This window comes from Sminthopsis crassicaudata, chromosome 3, assembly GCF_048593235.1.
Source record: "Sminthopsis crassicaudata isolate SCR6 chromosome 3, ASM4859323v1, whole genome shotgun sequence".
Classification (NCBI taxonomy): domain Eukaryota; kingdom Metazoa; phylum Chordata; class Mammalia; order Dasyuromorphia; family Dasyuridae; genus Sminthopsis; species Sminthopsis crassicaudata.
In genome coordinates, this window is record NC_133619.1 from 72,759,986 (window position 1) to 72,778,670 (window position 18,685).

General features: G+C 33.7%; 1 protein-coding gene across 2 annotated transcripts in view; it reads right to left on the bottom strand.

The window, feature by feature from the left end:
- Positions 1-18,685, bottom strand: part of CPS1 (carbamoyl-phosphate synthase 1) — a 165,003-nt gene that overhangs the window by 119,442 nt on the left and 26,876 nt on the right. For both annotated transcript variants that reach the window (XM_074298800.1, XM_074298801.1), the window contains exons 3-5: positions 6,578-6,687; positions 2,022-2,166; positions 868-957 (exon numbers count right to left, since the gene is read on the bottom strand). In XM_074298800.1, the coding sequence (XP_074154901.1) occupies positions 868-957; positions 2,022-2,166; positions 6,578-6,687 (345 nt within the window). The remainder of the gene's footprint in view (positions 1-867; positions 958-2,021; positions 2,167-6,577; positions 6,688-18,685) is intronic.

Sequence of the window (18,685 nt, forward strand, 5' to 3'; positions counted from 1 at the left end):
AGGAAAAGGGACTTGACCAGGTTCACATAGCTAGTAAGCCCAAGTAAGTCTTCTTAATTCCAAGTACACTTTAACAATTGTGCAATTGTCTGCTAATAATCCCTAGTATAATATTCAAAGAGATTTGCATTCACTTATTATGATAACAATGTGAAGGAGAGTGAGTATTGCTTTATTTTTCAACTGTCTTATGATATATCAGTTTAAAATCATTCTCAATAGTAATAAAGACTGTCAGGACTGAGGTACAAATGTATTTATAAAATGCATGCTCTGTATGGCATATAGAGAAGGAAATTTGCTAAAAGTATGAAGTAGCTGGTTGGTCATTGTGCTAATAGAATTATTAAATGTGTGCATATAAAGATGGAGAGAGAAATAAATAGATAAATACATATATATACACATATATACATCTAATAATTCCATATATATTCTACATTTATACACATATAAAATATACATGTATTCATGTTTACATGAACATATATACAGGTTTGCACATATACATATAAAAATAAAATTGGGAATATATTAACCCTATTTTATATACATGTGTTTATATCATATGTGCATGTGAACATATGAATACACATATATAATCATATATTGAAGTCCTTCCCTGATGTTTCATTTCATGGAAATGAGTCTAGGTCCTTAAAGACTATGTGAGGAAAACTCAAGGCCCAGCTGATACCATCCATATGAGAAGTCTTCAAATATAATACCAGTAGGTAGACTATAATAATTGGAAATGAATAATTATCCTCAAGGACCTGGCAATTCTGAACCAGGATATATTTTCTCTCTCTTACACTATGAATATTAGCCTTAAATCAATGGAGGGTTCCATATCAAATTTCTCACCTTTTCTTCTTGTAGCCACTGGCTTAGACTCTTAGTAGCCAGCCAATGGTTGTATTCTTCACTATAATTCAGCACCAGCAGACCTGCTACCTGCAAAGAGAAAAAATAAGGTCGTTTGAATCAATTGATGCAATTATGAGTTTCCATCATATAAGTACGTTACCATAAAAATGACTTTATAAGTTCAACTGCTGTGAATCCAAACACAAATTAAATAAGAATAACAGAAAATTGTTTTGAACTAGAGGGAAGATATAAACTTGATAGCATTCTATTGAAATAACTGTCATAATAATTATTTTGCTTTAATTTTTAAAATTCTTTAATTCTACATAGCCTTCCAACAATAAGAATATATAAGAAAACAAACTCTTCAAGACAATATGATACAATTGTGACTTCCAGTGACATTGCTGTTTATAAAGAATTAGTGCACAAAGAAAACTTTAGAAGTAAAACAAATTAAAGTATTATTAAATTCCTATAGCTTTGTTTTTTTTTCTGCAGTAATTCCAGGGACTGGCTTTCTATTCTATATTCCTCACCCTCTAGTAATTATATTTCTGTCCTAAATTCTAATCTCCTATTTAGATTTCTGGTATTATATTTATGTCCCTAAATTCTAATCTCCTAACCAGATTTCTGGTATTGATTGGACTCTTGGATTCAAATCTTCTGAAAACTCTGGCTTTGCTATTATCTGAATGCCTCTCCATCCATCCTCTATACTCTGGCTATTGGCTTTTGCTTGATCCTGCATGATGTTCTCTTCTAACACCTAGCACAATTTTCTATACACAACAGATATTTAACAAATGTTCACTGAATTTATTGGATTGAATAGGATTGAGTCTAGCACAACACATAAACTGTAGGCTATACTACTAAAAATCTGGAAAGGATCATTTTTTGAAGATCACAATCTAAATTAGTTCTACATACCCAAAATGAAAAACAGTAAATTTATGTAAGGTAGACAATTATTCTGAATAATTGAAGTCCAAATTATTCTAATGTAGGAAAATAATTTGTTTTCTATCTGTAGAAAAACAAATTTGAAATCTCAAGTTACTCAAATTAGCTGAGTTAAGAAAATTACTCAACTCATGCTTCATTTTGCCTGAGAATCTTTCTGTCAAATTTATGACTATTACCTTAATGCCATCTGACTCTAAATATTTGCTTAGTCCCATTTCATCCAGTGCAGCAGTATCTGGAGCACCACCATTTCCTACTATTGGATTGGCCATTGTAAGAATCTGTCCTCGGTAGGCAGGATCTGTAATAGCTTCAGGATACCTAGGTAGATACATAAAGGGGTAATCAACAGAAAGAAGCTTATTAACTATTTGAATCACTACATTTATTGCAAAATAATGAAATGTATGATAATGTATATTTAAACCTTAAATAGATTTTAGACTACCATAGAAATATAATCACAGAATTACAAATTGAGGAAAAACTGGCCCATCAATATGAGCACCTTCCCAGAACATTATTGTAGCCTTCCTTTTTTTATATTGATATATGAGTATGCATAAAATACTTTTTGAACTAAACATGAAAACATCATGCCATAACATAAAGGGCAAAATGAGTTGAAGAAAAAAAAGAGGCAAGTTCTAGTCCTTGCTATTTCACTAACTACTTAATCCCTCTGAGCTTCAGTTTCTTGACTGAAAAATAGGTCTGACAAGATTATTATAGAGATAGATTAAGATTAATAATATATAATGTAGGCGAAAGTATTTTTGAAACATTACTTTATGAATATTGCTTTGTAAATATAAAACCTCTTTTTAAGCTTTTAGTTTGTTTTCTCTTTTTTAAGAAAGTTTTCTCTTCACTTTATCTCTTTTGCATAGAAAATATAAAGGGTTTACATTTTAGACAGTCTACCAGATATAAACAGGTCCAAACTGATGCTTTTGTTGTAATTTTATATTCTTAGCAAAATATTTTTGTCACAAAGTTAGAAAGTTATTTTTAACTTTAAAAACCAATATGTAAGTTATAAAAATAGTATTAATGTATATACCTTTTTCCTTGTTTATGAAATAGTCTATCAAAATAATGCATATATATAACTAATAGAAGTAAATTCTATAATATCTATTTTAAATTTTCTTGGAACTCCAAAAATATATATGTATATATAAAATTATAAAAAAATTTATACACATTTATATGCATATATGCATAAGTATATATGCAATATCAACATTTGATTTTTTTTTATTTCCCACATACATTATCTATTTCATTCATGTAGCTTTTCCCATAAGTTTTCATTTTTTCATCTAAAGGCAAGTGACCAAAGGAACCATAACTAATTTAATGATCCATTTGCAATTTTATATACTGGTTATATGTATTTAGACATGCATCTCTAGAAAAGCATATGCTATAGCAGACTCAGGTCTGATAAGTGTTCATATTCCTGTGTTGCATAATACGCAATGTGATGTAGCAGTTGATAAAGAGTTAGCCTCGGAAATAGGAAGACCTTGCTTTAAGATCTAACTACATAGCCATGCTGGTTATGTAATTTTGGGAAAGTAACAAGCTCTCTCAATTATGCAAATTATTCTCTAACACTATAAGTTCCAGAGAAGGTGCCAGCCTGAATTCATAGAGGGAGTTTCCTGTACCAATAAAATTTCAAGTCTAATCTTTCTATAAAAAGATGAATCAAAAAAACCTAATGGTCCAGCTCCTAGAGGAGAAGAGACTGATATCCACAATATAAAATGATTTACCCAGTTTCATAATGGTTTAAGTATCAGAGCTTCGATTTGAATCTTAGATCTTTGTTTCTTTATTCAATATACTTTACACTGAATCTCACTGCTTCTTTAACTTATGTAAAGTGAATTTTGTTCTTAGAATAACAGAGGCAATAATTCAGAAACCAAAAAAAGAAAATTCATTCACAAATTCCTCAAACTCTGTTGGAAGGAGTCCCTACTAAAAGTATTTCATTCAATATAATATTTAGCTTTTCAACTTTGATTTGCCACAGATTTCTAATTTTTTATAGTTTTTTCATAAGATCACTTACCTTAGGTTGATGGCCTTCCCTCATCAATTCATTTGACATATGCTTCTAAGTTATCCTCTATGTTCTAATAATTCTCATATCCAAGAACCAGAATTATAGAATTGAAAAGCCAGACTATCTTTTCAAGGTCACCTATTCCAATCATCTCATTTTACAGATTTTGCCCAGGTTTGTACAGGATCATAAAGGTAAAACAAAATGTTCTAACTTTTGGTTTAATGTTCTCTATATTAGAGAGATGACAGGTTATTGTCCAAAGCTGATATGATGAGAGGACAGTGTTAAGTAAGAGCACCTAACTCTATATTCACTGAATCTTCTTAGTATCAGACTCAATTTTTGTTTTATGTACAGTGCTACAATGGTGGTGGTGGGAAGCTAAATTTATTGTTCTCTTGTGTGCCCTCTTCTCCCCCTAAAGACTAAAAATAAAAAATCCGTTCAGTTGCACAAGCATCATGGATCTCTCATCTAACTTTTTTGCTTAAGATATATTTATTGATACATTTATTGCCAAAAGATAAAGACTTAATAATTCCCTGAGCTGATTTTTAATCTCAGCTCTACCATTAAATAGTTATATAATTTTGGGCAAGTCACTTAACTTTTATTGGTTTTAGTGATCTCATCTACAAAAAGAGAGAAATGGAATGGTTAATCTCTCTAAAATCCTTTCTGGTTCTAAATCAGTGATTCTAAGAACCTATCTAAATCTATAAAGATTAAGTCTAGACTTCAACATCAAAAGGAGATGTATATTTAACAAATAAATCTAACTTCCCAGCTCTTTCTCCTCCAGCTCTCCTTAAAAGAACTAGCCATTGCTTCTGAACAAATTCTTAACTCTCATCCGTAAATGAATAAATATAGCTTGTGCTAGGGAACTGCTGTGTTGAAGGGAAATTAATCCATCAGGTCCTGTTTGACTTTTGTGATGTGACAAGATTTATTACCTATAATCTATCACAGGGAAGAAAACTCTAGTGCCCTCCATCATTCTGATCTATATTAAACAGTTGTTTGTTGGCAGGTATATTAACACAGCTAGTAATTAGTGCTGTCGAAAAGCTTAAATAATTGCCTTGTGAAGCAAAACTTTGCAAACAGATTTCATACACTGTAATTTAACATTCTCACCAGTGGAACTATTTAAAAATCCATCTAGTGCTCTTTATTTCACATAGGCAACTTAGAGTTTGGGGGAAAGTGTGCATTAATAAAATAATGGAATCTCAGCCAAAACTTTGGACATCAGTTAACTCAGTAACTTTTTGCCTTTCTGGGCTCAATTAGATCCCTAAAGAACTTATCAAGTATTTTTACTGAAAAGGTGACCTTCCCTTTTCTTCCAAAAAACTCTTTTGAAATAGTTCTTGTAGAAATATTTTTTTAAATAGTGATGAATTGCATAATCATAAGATTTCATTCAACTAGCCTAGAAATCCTTAATCTGGAGTATTTGAACTATTTTTCTTTTTCTATTTTGATAACTATTTCAATGTAATTGTTTTCCTTTATAATCCTATAGTGTGTCAAAAGGCTTTATGATATAAAAGCAATGTTAACCTCTCAATCTAGTTCAACTTTTTCATATTATAGATGATAAAAATGAGCACCACAAAGAACCAAAAAGATTCACTCTAAATCATATACATAGCTGGTAGCAGAACTAGGAGTAGGACTAGAACTCCTGATTCCCAGGTACTTCAGGAAAGAGCTAGTTGTGTGATTTCTCTAGAATCCCTATCTTGGACTATTATTTCAAATGTTGAATAGACTTTATAAATATTGAGATCCAAAACTCACTTAAAAAAAACCCTTGGTGGCAAATATATTACAGTGATTCATTTAAATCATCACTGTGCAGTTTAAAAGGCATCAACATTAGACATTTCCTCTCTCCATGATAACTAGTAATAAGAAGAATATGAGTACTATTCTCTGTGTAATTTCATCTTTCCTATTTAATTACAAGAGTATAAGACATAAACAAGAACTCAATTATTTCTTCAGTCTTTGGGATTGTGCTAATAGAGTGTGACTTTAAAAATCCTATTTATAAATAAAGCAGCTACAGACTACAGTGGAAAGAACACTGGATTTGGAGTCAGAAGTCATGGTTCTAAATTTGGTTCTGCTACCTATGTGACTTTGTGAAAAAATCTCCACTTCTTGGGACCTTAGTTTCCTCATCTACAAAATCAAATACCTAGACAAGATGACTCAAGGTTCCTTCCACCCATGATCCCATGATCCTGCTGAACTGCAAGAGCAAAGGTTTTCTTTTGGGAACCAAGAGGGAGATGGGTATTTTGATATTCTTCCTTATTTTATTGTTCTTTACTCTAATAAGATTCACACATAATCAGAACTGGGTGATGTAATAGACACATTTTCTGCTTTTCCCACCTAAGTTATCAGAGTTATTTACCCTTTGGAGAAATTATTTAGCAGAGCAGATAACAAGCTATCATTATGGTATCTCAATGGTCTCTTTCTTAATGAGTTATGTCTGAGGCTTGGTACCATGGCAAAACCAAAGGCACCCATATCCTGTTAGTGGATAAATCCCTTCCATTCTACCTAAGATAAACCCAATACCCTTAACTACCATTGGAAGGAGAATAGGGCTTAAGCATCACTTACCCTGCCAGGCCAGTGTTGAAAACAACTTCACCAGCAACAGATGATGGATGACCAAAGGAGTAACCTTTCATTTTAGTTCCATCTTCTAGCACAATGTGTGCTGTCTGAGCCTAGAAAAACAAGCTATATGAGTCTTGGCAATATAGAAAAAAAATATATTATATAATGGAAGGTAATTAGAATACTGAACATACTAAAAGATTAAATAATATGGTATTGTTCAGTTTATGGCCACCTAACTATTCACATCTGGGGATATTCTCCTGCTTGTTATTATTCTTCTCAAATGATTTTTGTCATAAACAAAAGTTTTATTTCATTCAGTTTTATTTCATTCTGGAAAGGAACAGTATAAACTATTGATGAATCATCAGTAGAAGGACTGTTTGTGATGTATATTGGGAAATGTTGCTTAAATTGAGTGACATCAGTTATTATTTTTAGTATTCCTTACACACACACACACATACACACACACACACACACATACATATATATATATATATATATTCTGAACTGCCCAATGGACCCTTATCAAAAAAAAAAAAAAGACCACAAAGCAAATACTACCGGGTTTTTAGTTTATCAAGTCAAATGTTTATTTAATGCCTTCGATATGAGACACCATAATGAATTGAAATGTTTGGAAATGAGAGTACCTTAAGGGCACAGCCAGTCTATTTCTTTAAAAGTAATAAAAGATGTAGAAGTATGTTCATATCCCACTTTAGTCCCTTCTCCTGGAATTTCAAAGGAATCTTCATCATTACAGAAAGTGTGGGAATCTATTGAGTAAATCATATTTACTGACATACTTACTTACAATCACTTACAATTATTAACAGAATACTCTAGTCATGATATCTTTATCAGGTGGGAGCATCTCCTTTTAATTAATTCAATAATCAAATATATTAAGGTAATGTTTACCAATAAATTTATCCTATAAAACAGAAATTAGGACCCAGTTCTACCTAAGACCCTGAAAACCACTTTGGGGGGAGGAGAAGAATCAGGGAGGAAAAAAGGCTCCTCTCTCATCCAGAAGGACCTCATGATCTTCAGTAGGTGGGAAGATTTGGAAAGTTATGTCAAAATATCTAGAGCCTGTGCATCTCAGGCAATATTCTGAGACTGTGTCCTTGACATAGTGGACTATTAACTCTGCATTTTAGTGCCATGTCATGTAGGACAATCATTGTTTTCCCTCTCCTATCCCAAGGTAACACCTCTGAAGTCCTAAATATTATTTTCCTCACCATCACTTCCCACTCTCATAAACCAAGTCCCTCTTCCTGGGATTTGGAGTAACATGAAACAGTAAGCCAATGGGGATTCAAGCCAGGCTTTCCCCAGGAGGAGCCACCCCTTTTCTTGGAATGTGTGCACTTGACTATGGCCAAGGAATATACCACTTCTACCCCAAATGAACTTGGTTTCTGGTGTTAGACTTCTGAGTTACAACTCTATTAAATTTGCATTTTATTCTCACAAATTTGCATGTAGTACACATCGCCATCTTACTTTTCTCCTAGAAAACAAATGAGAAAAGTTGAGATCCTTCTGTAAGGGTTCAATAGCCTACAAAATAAAAGAAAAAAATAGCTACCTGAAACAATCACTTCTTTGTCAAATGATATTATCATAGTCTTAGAGCTGAAAGGGATATGAGAGATCATCTGATCCAACCCACCTCATTTCCCTAATGAGCAAAGTGAAGAACAGAGAAGCTGAATAATCTGTCAGGTTAATACTGGCAGAGCTGGGAGTCACATTCACACAGTGCTTTTCCCACTTATTACATCATGTCGATATTCAACACAGGAGCTACAAGTTCCTGTCTTTTAGTGGAATGCTATGCATACTCTGATACCAGATAATTAACTGTGAGAACTTGACATTTTGTTTGTTTTAGTTTTTATCTCTGAGGTGAAATTTCATCTATCTGCAGCCTTATGACAAGTACTCAAAAAAATCTCAAATTTGGTCTTTTATCCGATACTCTTTAGCTTCTTAATCCATATGTCTCAAAGTGACTTTAGTTGATTTAAAAGGGAAAAAACCCATTGAGTTGTTATTTATACATAAATTGAGACACAGAGCAAAGATTCATTAACTAATTAATAACCACCCATTTAACCCCCTCTTAATTTGGTTACAAAGAGACCATCTTTTCTTGGTTACTTCTTTCAAAATCATGATATACTTGCTTTCTCCTATATTTAAATACACTTTTTCCTTTTCTAACTTGAAAAATTGACTGCCAGTTTTTTTGGAGCAATGACAAAGTTAATTTGGATCCAAAGCTCATTTCATTTATAGGGTGAACAATATCACAGATAACACACACACACACACAAACACACACACACACACACACATACACACACACACATACACACGTCAGTGATTGATAAAGCATGCGTATTTGATGATTAAAATGCCGAAACATCACTTTCTTGTAAATATGATATTAGCTTTTCTATACTGTTTTGCAAGCATCATATCACTTGGGCCACAAGAAATACTTTCAAAATACATATTACAACTGTTTTTAGCCCTTTTTTACAATATGAAAACAGCTTGAAACTAAATGTCACAAGTGTCAGTAGAGATTGGAATCCAGGTTCCCCTTGGATCCTGCTTCCTTTCCTCTATGGTATTCTTCCTTTACATTGAAAGATTGAGTATTTCTGACTTTTGAGAACCATGATATTCAACTCTCTGCCTTTCAGAAAACAGAAAGAAAGAAAAATATTTCTCAAATATTATAGAAAAACTAACTTTGGTAAAACCTGAAAAGAGGCTGTTTAACTTATGAGATCTGGGAAAAGAAAATACAAGAGAGCTGTTGTGGTTGGTTTTCTTATGCCAGTTTGCCCTGCTTATTCTGAGTACCATCTGCCTCATGGACTATTTTAATTTCTAACTCATCTTTTCCCTTCCCTTCTGCACCCTAAATATAAAAAATCAGAATTGAATATCCTTATTTTAAGCACCATCTAATCTTGTAAAAAAGATGAAAATTATGTGTTGAATGAAGCTGATTTTTGTTAGCCCTTCTATAGCCCTGCATATCCTCCTCTCTCCAGTGGACTGGTTTCTTACTTTCCATCTACTAAAGATATATTTGAGGAGACATTTACTGTTGCCTGAAATAGTCTTGGAGATTGTATTCAATATGTCTTTTGGCTCCTCTAATTATATTTTTGCTCGTTTCTGGGTTTTTTTAATAGATCTCCCTATCCTCCTCCCTACTACACATTACATTTTTACAAGCCTTCTGTTTATTGCCTATACTGCTCTTTACATTCCTCTTAAATGCATTGGCCTCCAATGGCTTTGAAATGATGAGTGTCAATTGGGTTTTCTAAGGATTGATAGAGGAACTCTGTATAATGAACTATTATGTGGAATCCTTTCTTCTAGCTAACAGTCCCAAAGTGCCATTTCATTCCAAAGTGATTCCCCACCCCAAATCACCTTGTTATGATCATAAGACACTTTTGCAGCCTTGGTAATAATATGTCCTAATACAAAAAAAAGTCTTCTACACAGAAACTAGATCATATCATAGTTATTTTCCAAGTGCTCAGGGCTAAGTCCCTTTAAAATTAAAAGTATAAAAGAAACCACTACAGATACAAGGACCCATACTTCATCTGTCCACTGAACAGGTAAGTTAAAGCTCAAGAAAAAGATAACAAAATAAATTTAAGTACTATGATCTTGAAAGGAATCCAAATGTCTTGGAAAGTAAAATGAATAAATCAAATATTTTGTCATTCATTCAACTATGCTAAAATTTGAGGGACCAGAAGCATTTCAAATTTGCAAGACTGGCTCTTATCCACTATGTTTTGGGAAATTGCACCATTTCTCACAGGCAGGTGGTAACTTCTTTTTCTCTAAATGCAATTTAAATTCTGTTTAGTTTTAGAGATATTCATTTTTGGTTTTCCTTTTTTGATATGGAGAACTGTTTGTTGCTCATTTCCCATCTACTAATACCTCTATATACAATATTATTAGGTAGCTAAGGCGCTATTGTTTTATTCTAGCTTAAGAGGCAATTTTTAAATTCTTCATTATAAGTCAGCATTTTCTCCTTGTGACCTTTTTTTCCAATTCTTAAAAAAAAAAAAAAGGCTTTTATCAAAAAAGCAAAAACAGAAAGAAGTAAACTAAATGTGTTGGATTAGGATATAGAGTATGTTTCTTCGAATCCCAGTTCTGCCATTTGCTAATCCCAGAATGACTATAGGCAAATCAAGTAACTCCTGTTTTCTGGCCTAAATTTTCTCTTTTGCAAAATGAGGGAACTGGATTAGCTGATCTTTAAGGTCTCTTTCTACTCTGACTTTATGATCCTAAAATCCATGTATGACAAAAATCCCATCAGCATTATGTTAACTGACTACAAACATAATTATCATGTTCCCACACCCATAGCCATAATTACATGATTCCAGAGTTTCTGAGTTAGAAAAAGTCTTAAAAGTCCAATCCATTCATGAATAAGAAATATCTCTAGAGCACCAATAAGTAGTCATCTATTCATTTCTTGAAGTCTCCTATTAAAAAGGAATTCATTCTATTTTTGGATAGTTCTAATTGTTAGATTTTTTTTCTTATATGAAGCCTAAAGGTCTTTGTTGCTTCTACTTTTGCTCTCTAATCCTCATATGATTTTATCTTAAGGTCCCTCACATCCTGGTTATCGTCATTATTAAGAATATAGATCACAATATGGTAATTTCATTTTGTTGTTGTTTGCTTGATTTTTTTCTTTCTTTCTTTTTTCCTTTTTGATGTGATTTTTCTTGTGCCATATGATAAATGTGGAAATATGTTTGGGAGAACTGCATGTTTAACCTACATTGGATTACTTGCTATCTAGGAGAGGAAGTAGGGGGAAGGGAGGGAGAAAAAATTGGAACACAAGGTTTTGCAAGGGTGAATATTAAAAATTATCTTCCAGGTATTTTGAAAATAAAAGGCTATTATTAAAAAAAAATTAAGTTATCAGACTGTGCCCAACTTTCCTTTTTGCTATCATAAATTCAAAGACAATGTAATTACATTCTCCCAAGAACATCATCGTTTCTACCCTTGTTTCTAGTTTCTCCTTATTGGTAAGAACAAAAATCATTCAGAATTGTAGTTACCCTCATCATTCTTTTATTTTTTGAAGAATGAAATTTTCATGAAGGCAAGCCAAAAAAGTATTATCTGTCCTTCCTTGGGCAGAGAGAGATGGAAAGAAAAAAATGGAGAGGAAGGGGAAGGGAATTCCAGAAGCTATTTGGATACATTTAATTTATTTTAAAAATTATTGGATGATGTTAAGCCATGTTTTAGAGACACCTTCATTGAACAGCCATGTCCATGAAAATAACCTTGGAAAAGTAACCTTCCTATTATAGCTCTCAAGTCAACAATCTCCCTCAACATAGAGTTACTAAGCAAGCACCATTTGTTTCTTTTTTCACAACATAGCTTCTGCTTTTTCAGTATTGCAGAACTCTAATGTCTATTCCTCCTCCATGAAGTCTATTCTTTTTCCCATAGCAAGCAGGAGCCTTTCCTAATTTTGAACTCATCATGGCACTTTCTTGGTCAAGTCCACTTAATGTCCAACTTGTTTGGGGGTGTAATTTGTTTTGGTTTGGTTTGGTTTGGTTTTTTAGCTGTCCATTTATTTATTAGACTAAGTTTTTTGAGGGAAAGAATCAAAATTTTTTTAATCTCCTTTAGTTCATGGTACAATGCTTGACACATAGTCATTTAATGTTTTCAGGCTGACTTGGATCTATGGAAGTACTGTAGTATACTGAAAACCTTTTTTTTATTTAATTTTGTTTTAAGAAATATTTCATATCTTAGAGTATGGAATCTTTATGAGTAGTCAAGAAACTCAAGTTCTTCATATATAACTTCTGACCACTAATATTTAATGGTCTCCTTTCTCTTATTTCCTTGATTGTCTAAAGTTGGTTCTGCTTTATGTCATTTTTAATATATACCATTCAAATAGTGTTATTTGGATCACTGGGTCAAAATGCTTTATTATCTCCTTATTGTTAAGCAACATCTCTTTGCAAGATATGGGTCAGCTGGTCTATTATTAGCTTTTTCTCCCTCTCCACATCTAGTCAAAGCAAAGCTTAATTCTGTATAACTGCCCCATGGCATATAAAATGAAATATTGACTTGAGATAGGGCTACTTAGCAAATGTTGTCTACCAGGTATCCAAAGAATTAGCATTCAAAACAAAAATGAAAACATTCATTACTTAAAGTTTCAATAAAATGATTGCAGCAGATCTATATAATTCATTTCGCTTTTTCATTATTTTATATTATTTGCAGCTCCCAGACTGTTATTAATAATGGAGTTCTAATATTAATACTACTAATCAAAGTCTTTTAATCCTCTCTCTTTGGGGGGAAGGAAAGATAATTGGGTTCAGATTCTATATAATACATTCCCATTGTTTTTTCGCTTTATTCTTCATCTAAAATACATGCCAAGCCATGCTCTGTCATCAGTCAATTTATTTCTTCCCCTTCATTAATGAAATCTATTAATTCCTTATTATGCTGATACATTGATTCCAGTTTTTTCATATCCTAATATAATGACTGCCAGAAAAAAAATTTGCTTCAGTTTGTACTCAATTTCAAGACAAGGCATTAGAATCACCTTCTGAGCATTTTGTAACATGAGAGACATGTTTACAGCCCAAAAAAGAAAGAAAAATATTTTTAAAACTTCAATTGTGAGAACTCAATTCGTTTCTCCTTCCCCTCATAAAGAGACCATTATGTTAATAAATAATATTCAAAGATATAGACTGATGCTCTATATGTGATTAATCATTAATTAAACTTAATAATGGATGGTCCCAATAGCCACAAAATTTTTTAAAATTTATTTCCTTATACAATGTGTTTTTTATTCATGCTTTTAAAATGAGATTTCAGACATTTTGTATGTAAACAGTACAACATGATTTTTAAAAAAAGTTGTTAACACCATCTCACTCCACAAATTGTTAGGGTAGAGACCATTTTGGTTTTCTATCTAGGTGGTCCAACAGAAAGAGCACTGACCCTGGAGTCAGGAATACCAATGTTCAAATACAGCCTTGGTTATTTATACTCTGTAACTCAGGACAAAGGATTTAAACTCTAAGCCTCAGTTTCTTCATCTGTGAAATGGGAATAATAATGACATCTAGCTACCAGGGTTGTTGTGAGGATAAAATAAGATGACATTTGTAAAGTACTTTGCAAGCTTTAAAGAGCCATATAACTGTTAGCAGCTATCTTGGTGGTGATTTGGTTCCCCAGTGCTTAGCACAGTGCCTGACACATAGTAAGAATTTAATAAAATTTGTTTGATTATTGATTGATTATGATGATGAAGAATTGTGTTTCTAGTACCTAGCACAGTACTTGGAATATGGAATACATCTAACAAATGCTTGTTGGTGGATTAAATTTGATTGAAAAGAAGCTTAGAGATGTATAGTTTTTAGCATCCTGCTTTTCTACTCAGTGACAGAAAAAGACAATATTGCATCATTAAAAGATGCAAAACACTAATCTAAGATGAGTATTTTGGGTCTATATCCTTTCTCTTTTGGGTGAAGTAAGTACAGATTTTGCCTTAAAAGAGTCACAGATGGGTTTTGGTCTGTATAATTAAGTAAGGTTAATTAAATCACAATATATTACATCAAAAAATAACATGAATTTTGCTTAAAAATTATATCTATAAAAAGTTAAACTTAAGTTTTATTATGGATTAAAGATTCTTCACTTTCTTTTTTGTATCATTGTCTCTTTTGATAAAACTCTGTGAGACGAGGAAACCAATTACATTGATTTCTCAAAATTTTTTTTTTTACAAGTTCTTGGACCCCAGGTCAGAATCCCTTTCTTAAATCACAACTTCAGTTCAGATAACCTGCCTCCAGAGAAGCAAGAGTTGCTTATAGATTCCGAAATCCCGTGATTAATGTAAATAAGAAAAAAAGGTCAAGTTAGCAGAGGATCTTCATGATTTGGTCCACCTCGTACTTCAGGAGCCATACAAACTAAACACAATCTGAAGAAGTTCTGCAATCTTCAAAAGCCTTGGAGGGAATATAATTGTTCAGATTTTGCTTAAATAAGTAGGACTTCAGAGGGTACTCAGGGCCCAAGTTGGTCAGTCCCTGAGGAATTTGGATACTACTTCTGTGCCAGTTCTATATGGAATTTTTAAACAAGCAAAATCTCTGGAGAATATTAGAATTGTATTCCTTCTCTAAATACTCCTTAAAATTTCAATTTGACCTAGGTCAAATTTTCTAAGAGGAAATAAGACTCAGAAAAGCTTCCACAGGCCCACTCCCAGAATACAAATCCAATCAATTCACAGGGGCAATGAGGTAATAACAATAGAAATAATAATAATGACAACTCACAGTGATATAGTACTGATATATTTAGTACTGATATATTTTTAATAGTTTACAAAGTAATTGCCTTATAATAACCCTGTGAGGTAAGTAGTATAAATATAACAAATACGAGTTGAACAAATGTATGATAAATATTATTACTAGAGAGCATGGTATTTACTAATATACTGACTCTCATTTTCAGAGGTTAGGATAAGGATGGGACACTAAAACAGACAACCACAATTCAGAGCTAGATGGTGCAATGACTGAGTATTGAACTTGGTGCCAGAAATACCTGAGTTCAAAACTTACCTCAGATGCATTTGTGATGTTTGTGTGACTCTGGGCAAGTCTCTCAATCTCAGTTATTTTCCTTAGTAAGATGGAGATAATAATAGCACCTATCTCAAGGGTTATTGTGAGGATCAAATGAGCTAATACATGCGAAAAGCTTTGCAAATCTTAAAGTCCTACATAAATGCTAGCTATTATTATTACAAAATGTGATATCATGTAGCATGGATCACAAAATAGGCACGGATGTTCTATGTGAGGTGTGAGGACTGCTTTCAACTGGGGATATTAGGGAAGACTTTTTGCAAGGGATGGCATTTGGGTACTGAAAAAGGGAGAAGGAAAGGCATTTTAGAGTTGATAAACAAGATAGACTTGCTATTTAGTAGTCTTGATATTAGCTAATTATATACAAGTATTTATATAGTAAAGAAAAAAGTGAGTTGCTTCTGGGGCTATTAATTTCTTCTGGGGATTTAGGGGAGAATCATTCATCAGGATGAAGATTTTATATACCTTATAATTTCTCTAAAATGTATTACAAAGTATTTAAACCTTTGCATACCTGATTGCTTCCTTTTACTTTCCTTTTTATTTTGCACGTTCAACTGGGTAGTAAATAAGGAGAATTGAACTTAGGAAGTTTTGAGTTCAAATCCTACACCAGCTTCCTATTAATCTGTGACTCTGGGCCTTCTCAACCTCAGTTTCTTCACTTGTAAAATGGGGGTAAGAGTTTCTACTTCACAAGGTTGTCATGAGGATCAAGTGAAATAATATATATTTAAAACTCTTTGAAAAACTTAAAATATTATACAATTGATATTACTGTTGTTATTTCTATATTAAAAACGCCCCATCTTTATGGCTCTGAGTAGATGAGAGTGGAGTACTGTAGTAAAAAATTTACTGACTAGCATGCCCTTAAATTCTGCACTTGTAATTATCTGTGAAATTAAGAGCTTCATGTATTTAAAATAATTTTTGTCCTAAGAATAACTTTATGAAATTTTTTATCTAAAATAATTCCAATATAATATAAAAGGTATCAGTTGCTTTGTTTAGATTCATTGGAATGTTTCAAATGTCACACATTGAGAAGATACCATTATTCCCTCTAAGACATTAGAAAAAGATAGTAATATATTTACAAAATAACATTTCTTCCAAGTGAAAGTGAAACCTTTAGTATACTTTTATTTTTCCAAAAACAAAATGCCAAGCAAAATATCATTCATTGATTGATTTTTGTCCCCATTAAAATGATTGCTTAGAACTACAGAACCGGAGTAAATGGGTCAAAACTGTCCACATGAGCATGCTCAGTTTGGGACCAGGTTGAAACTGTCTTTTGTGGCATAGGAGTAATGCAATAACTATGACTGGGATTTGTGGCTATGTCCCGCTGCAGAAACTGAAAATGTGTCCTTAAGTGCTAGCCTAACCTCATTCAGAGAGTGCAGGTCTAAAAGTCAAGCAATTATAAAGCATTATGAACTGTCTAGACTATATTGCTATTGTTAGGTAAACTTTTACAAGCTACATATTTTATAATCATTAGCTAGATTTTCATTTATCTTTCCTCATCTAATCACCAACCTGTTTTTAAATTGAAGCTATCGGTAGTTCTCTTTTAACTCTCTCTGTCCTTTGAACCCTTAACTTCAAAAGTCTGGGAGAAGGTGAAGTCAGAATGAAAACCATTAGTGAAAGCTCAGACTGATTACAGTAAATATCCAGGTACTAAGTCAGACTTTTGAATACCTGTGGCTGCTCAGAATTATATGGAAATTGAAGTAATGTGTCACATCTTTTTAAAGTAGACGCCACATGACAGAGAGAGAGGGGGGGGGAGTGAGTGAGGAGAGGGAGGAAGGAAGGAAGGAAGGAAGGAAGGAAGGAAGGAAGGAAGGAAGGAAGGAAGGAAGGAAGGAAGGAAGGAAGGAAGGAAGGAAGGAAGGAAGGAAGGAAGGAAGGGAGGGAGGGAAGGAAGGAAGGAAGGAAGGAAGGAAGGAAGGAAGGAAGGAAGGAAGGAAGGAAGGAAGGAAGGAAGGAAGGAAGGAAGGAAGGAAGGAAGGAAGGGAGGGAGGAAGGGAGGGAGGGAGGGAGGGAGGGAGGGAGGGAGGAAGGAAGGAAGGAAGGAAGGAAGGAAGGAAGGAAGGAAGGGAAGGAAGGAAGGAAGGAAGGGAAGGAAAGAAGGAAGGAAGGAAGGGAAGGAAGGAAGGAAGGAAGGAAGGAAGGAAGGAAGGAAGGAAGGAAGGAAGGAAGGAAGGAAGGAAGGAAGGAAGGAAGGAAGGAAGGAAGGGAAGGAAGGAAGGGAAGGAAGGAAGGAAGGAAGGAAGGAAGGAAGGAAGGAAGGAAGGAAGGAAGGAAGGAAGGAAGGAAGGGAAGGAAAGAAGGAAGGAAGGAAGGAAGGAAGGAAGGAAGGAAGGAAGGAAGGAAGGAAGGAAGGAAGGAAGGAAGGAAGGAAGGAAGGAAGGAAGGGAAGGAAAGAAGGAAGGAAGGAAGGAAGGAAGGAAGGAAGGAAGGAAGGAAGGAAGGAAGGAAGGAAGGAAGGAAGGAAGGAAGGAAGGAAGGAAGGAAGGAAGGAAGGAAGGAAAGAAGGAAGGAAGAAAGGGAAGAAGGAAGGAAGGGAAGGGAGGAAGGAAGGAAGGAAGGAAGGAAGGGAAGGAAAGAAGGAAGGAAGGAAGGAAGGAAGGAAGGAAGGAAGGAAGGAAGGAAAGAAGGAAGGAAGGAAGGAAGGAAGGAAGGAAGGAAGGAAGGAAGGGAGGAAGGGAGGGAGGAAGGGAGGAAGGGAGGGAGGAAGGGAGGAAGGGAGGGAGGAAGGAAGGGAGGGAGGGAGGAAGGAAGGAAGGGAGGGAGGAAAAAATAATAAAAAACTATCAATTTATTTTCTTTGACATTTTTAACAAACTAATCAAATTGACTTATCTAATATGTTCAGAAATGAATATAGCCCTTTCAAAAAATTAATATAACTCCCCTCTGAAAAAAAAAGAAGTAGGGGATTGTGTGTGTATATGAGGGGGCAGTCTATGCAAGGCTGATGCATAGACAGCCTAATATCTTTTTGGGTACTAAGTTTCTATATTCATTTTACATATCTGTAAAATGGGAATAATGTCACTATCACCACTTAAAGAGTGTGAAAATTAGCCAATAAAATCATGATGATTCCCTTTGTAATATAAAACTGCTAGCCAGCTATTGCAATAAATTCTACATAAGAGCTGAAGATAGAAAACTGCTTTTACAATAAGCCCCGTAAGCTACTGGTGGAAATGAAAATGATTTACTCTGGGAACTCTGACTACATTACTGTTGAATCATTTATCTATGCAAATGATTTGCATACTAG